At 47.5% G+C, this 4,325-nt stretch overlaps 1 protein-coding gene across 1 annotated transcript in view; it reads left to right on the top strand.

The window, feature by feature from the left end:
* T265_04380 (hypothetical protein) overlaps positions 1–1,062 on the top strand; it is a gene marked incomplete at both ends in the record, with an annotated part of 19,659 nt that extends 18,597 nt beyond the window's left edge. The window contains one exon of the mRNA XM_009169119.1: positions 860–1,062. Coding sequence (XP_009167383.1) covers positions 860–1,062 — 203 coding nt within the window. The remainder of the gene's footprint in view (positions 1–859) is intronic.
* Between the last annotated feature and the right edge of the window lie 3,263 nt (positions 1,063–4,325).

A 4,325-nucleotide genomic window follows, 5' to 3' on the forward strand; every position in this document is an offset into this window, starting at 1 on the left:
ATACATTGTGCGTCTAGCCGCTGGCGTTTCCATCTCCACATTTGTTCGTTGTGATTCCGGTCATTTACCAAACCGCCCAAGGTCACTCACGGCCAGCAATGGTTTTCCAGTTTTAGTTCATGTCAGCCGACTGAGTCTTTGAATTAGTCGGACCTCATGCCTATTGTTCCCTACAAGTTGCAAACGAAACTTATTAATATTATTTCATCGAATACTTCTCACTGATCATGACATTGTCCTCTTTTCGCGGAATCCCCAATACCCGCAACTCCCCCGGTTATGCCCCATTCTGGCTGTGACCGCGTGAGCATGCCAGACGGTATGCCACCCACAAGTTGGGAATATACATCATTATTATTATTATTATACCAGTTGTTGATATGTTTAGTAAGCAGTGTATGCTCAGCTTGTTTACTTATGTCACAGCTGGAGGTTTTGAACCTTGAAACACAGTTGGGGCCGGAAATCATTTATTCCGTTTGTCGTTGGCGACTCTACATACTGTGTAACGACAGACGAGACATCAGGTGTACGGTGCGTCTGTCATAGAATCTCCGGCTTGAATAACTGATATTTCTGTGTGTATAAAGTAACACCGTGACACGAAAGACCCATGAAGCGTAATAAGTGTTTCAGGCACATTTATGCTGCCGGGATTTTGTATATAATGTCAAACATATGTTGGTATAGGCGACCGCTGAGGCTATGAACGAAACCGGAAAACTACGGCCCCTTTTCTCACCTGCGTAAGCTGGTCTTCAACGCAAGACCTGGATGGCTTGGTTTCCGTGACGCTTGCGTTGTCGGGAAACATGAAACCATTCGTAGGAAAACACAATTTTATTATGATTGATTAAAGAATCACCAAAAACGTGTTCCACAGTTGTACCTGGAAAGCAAATGGGAAAAGAATTAGTAGAACAGGGTACGATGTTGTGCTTTGGGCCGACTCCACACTTTTGCTGCGGTTGCGATGAAATCTACTCTGGGCCTATGGCGTCAGCCGGCCCAAGCACTCTAAATGTGACGGCACCGTCGCACCCTCCGGCAGGGCACACATAACTGGAGTGCTTACTAGCTTCCTGTACTTGAATTTTCAATTGCACATTCCTCTTACTAATAGCCTGAACACGGGTGGGCAACGAGGAAGATTCAGCAGGCTTCCACTTAATATGCCTATTAGCAGATGCGACCCAGTTAGTGGTTTCATTACCACGGGTCGCAGCATGCTTTGCCCAGGCATTCAGGTCGCTTAACCAATGCTCGCTGAGATATGACCAGTACTCTTGTTTCCTGCTTCTAGTGCTGGTGGCATAGACTCGGAACTCGCTCACTTCCCTACAGTGCAACATTCGCTTAGACCAGGTAAAAAAATTTCCTCACCCGAATGAGTCACATCCCTAAGCTTTGTAATACAAAGCTGTAAAACACAAAATTACAGCGGCGCCAGGCATCGATGTCCTCAAGCTACACAACCGCTTGGAGGGAAGCCAATGTCACGCCAATCAACAAAACCGGTGACCGATTGTCGCCTGGCAGCTACAGGCCTATAAGCCTCACTAGCGTGCCATGCAAGGTGATGGAACGCATTCTGAAGCGAGCTATCCTAGATCACCTTACTCCAAGCAACCCGATATCTCCAGCTCAACACGGATTTCTCCCACACCGCTCTTGCGTGACAAACATGCTCGTGTTTATGGACAGCTTAACCCAAGCCAAGGACGAAGGACTCATATCGGATGCCATATTTTTCGACTTCTCAAAAGCATTTGATAGGGTCCCCCACGTCCCGCTGCTCCACAAACTCGAGTCTTACGGGATTCAAGGGAAAATCCTTCGCTGGATCAAGGCGTTCCTATCAGACAGATCATTCCGAGTGAGAATAGGCTCGGCCTACTCCTCTCCAGCGCCGATCTCCATTGGAGTTCCTCAAGGCTCCGTCTTGGGACCACTCCTGTTTCTGATCTACGTCAACGACCTCCCGGACGTTCTTGCGAGTCCATGTCTACTCTTTGCGGACGACTTGAAATCCTGGAGTTCCAATGCGAGTGCACTTCGAATGGATGTAGACGCTGCCAAACAGCGGTCGTTGGACCGGCACTTTCCTCCGAATGACGGAAAGTGCGTCCATATGTCGTTTGGAGGGGATTCAGCGAATGCCTTTGTTATGCATGGTGAAAAGGGACCAGAAAACATCATGAGGATAGATGCCAAAAAAGATTTGGGCATCTCATTCGCCATTTTACGGATGATCCGACGCACCTCCTCCCGTATTACTTGCATGGACTTCCAAATACTCTATGGTGCCTACGTCAGACCGCTCCTGGAGTACGCTGTAGTATACGGTGTCTGTCATATTGATTGATTCGTATGTAAGTATTGGTGATGTACAACCTTGCTTACTGGGCTCTGGCTCATGAGCTTTGTTTCTGTTTTCCATCCACAGAAATTGTCGTGAACACCTGCCTTCGGAGAATCAGTCTCTTGGTGCTTCCATAGCGTGCATATTACATACGCCAACCAAGTTGTCTACTCAGGACGCGCGAAAGACCTCACCCTCATTGAGCGTGTCCAGCGGGCCGCTACGAGAATGGTTGCCGGCATCAACTCCATGGACGACACGTCTCGCGATGCTTGATCTCCTTCCCCTGGAGTTCCGTCGCCCCCGGGGGACCTAATTTTCAATTACGCCCTGCTTGAACAAAGCTTGGCACACTGGTTTTTCACTGTTGAACCAGCAAACACCCGGCGGGGACATAGTAAGAAAATTTTCAAGCTCAGAGCACACACATTCATTAGACAAAATGTTTTCTCACTTCGGGTTCTAGGTGCGTGGAATGACCTTCCTCCGACGGTTGTACACGCTCCTTCTCGAACCCAATTTAAAGCACTATTAGACATTTATTTATGCGAATCCTCGCGCTGGCAAGCATACTGCCCCCGCGCTGAGAACAAAAAGAGCAGTGCTACACCCTTTTTTCACTTGTGCCTTTCAGGTGAACGACAGCCACTGACCGACAAGAACAAAACCGATCCGGGAAACTTGGGCAAAAGCCTCGATCCCGTGTATCGATCCGTGAATCCCTGGCCCTGATACACCAGCTGCCCGGTCCATACCGCAAGTTGCCAAATCTGAAGAAAATGGCGAACCTAATATTTAAAGTGAATAAATTAGAGGAAAATAGACTGTCAGTGCAAGCGAGAAGCATCTATCAAGTGGCTAAGCAGTCGTATATCCAGGTACGGTTCACGTGACTCGGTCCAGCCAATCATTTGCTTGAGTTTGACTTGTGCGTGAATCGGCTGCCCAGTGTGACGGAACTGGGGAAGAACCGGGGCGTTCGGGTGCGTCAGTGCTGCGCTTAGAAGGAACATGACTCTTCAGTATGATGCCTGTGATAGATGACGACATCCATCCCGCACAGCCTAGAACTAAAACGCAACGTTCCGATGGAGAGACATTCATGTAACGTGTTATTCTGCACGACGGCACCGGGATAGCAAGTCAAAGTGCGCGCGCCCGGATGTCTACGTCTCAGCGTGCTGTGCCACCTAGAAGGTGATAGTTGATTGAACCTTTTAGGTCATTAGTCAAAATGCCCTTCCTTTCAAACCGGACTTGTTTGTATTCGTTGTTTTGTGAAAACTTCTCACCCCTTGGTGAGTACACTCACCGTACAAGGTTTGACCGAAAAGTTCGCCGTTGACCCACCTAATACACGGTGGGAACATGGTAAGAGGATTTTCAGGCTCAGAATAGACTATTATTAGGCAACAATTTCTCGCTTCGGGCGGTTGATGTATCAGAATCATATATTTGGAGCAAAAGAAAAATTCTGTGTGCACTCCATCGAGAAAAAATGCGAATATCATTCCACGTACGCCGTTGTTCCGCTAGTGGAATAGCTGACTTTCGGGACCAGAGCGGAGGAGATATCCTCACAGAAGCATAGATCAGATAAATGTTCATCCAAATTACGTTTGAAAATTTGAACTGTTACTGACTGAACGACATTTGCCGGTAAACGATTCCAAAATGACACAACGCGGCGAGAGAAACTGTACCCATGAGGCACATTGTCCATGCGTGTGACAGTAAGTTTAAATCGATGTCCTCGTAACGCAAAATAGTATTGGTGCTTTGATTACTGAATGAACGCACAAATATCACAAAGTTATCCTTCATGTATTCATTTAAAGTCTTCTCAAATGCCGTGAAGGAGGAAAACGATACACCCACAAATTTCTCAACGAAAGCCACTTCCGAAGCCATAGCAGACGAAGTCCAAAGCCGAATGTGCGCCAATACCGAATGTGCGCCAATA

Source organism: Opisthorchis viverrini (assembly GCF_000715545.1).
Source record: "Opisthorchis viverrini unplaced genomic scaffold opera_v5_72, whole genome shotgun sequence".
Lineage (NCBI taxonomy): Eukaryota > Metazoa > Platyhelminthes > Trematoda > Opisthorchiida > Opisthorchiidae > Opisthorchis > Opisthorchis viverrini.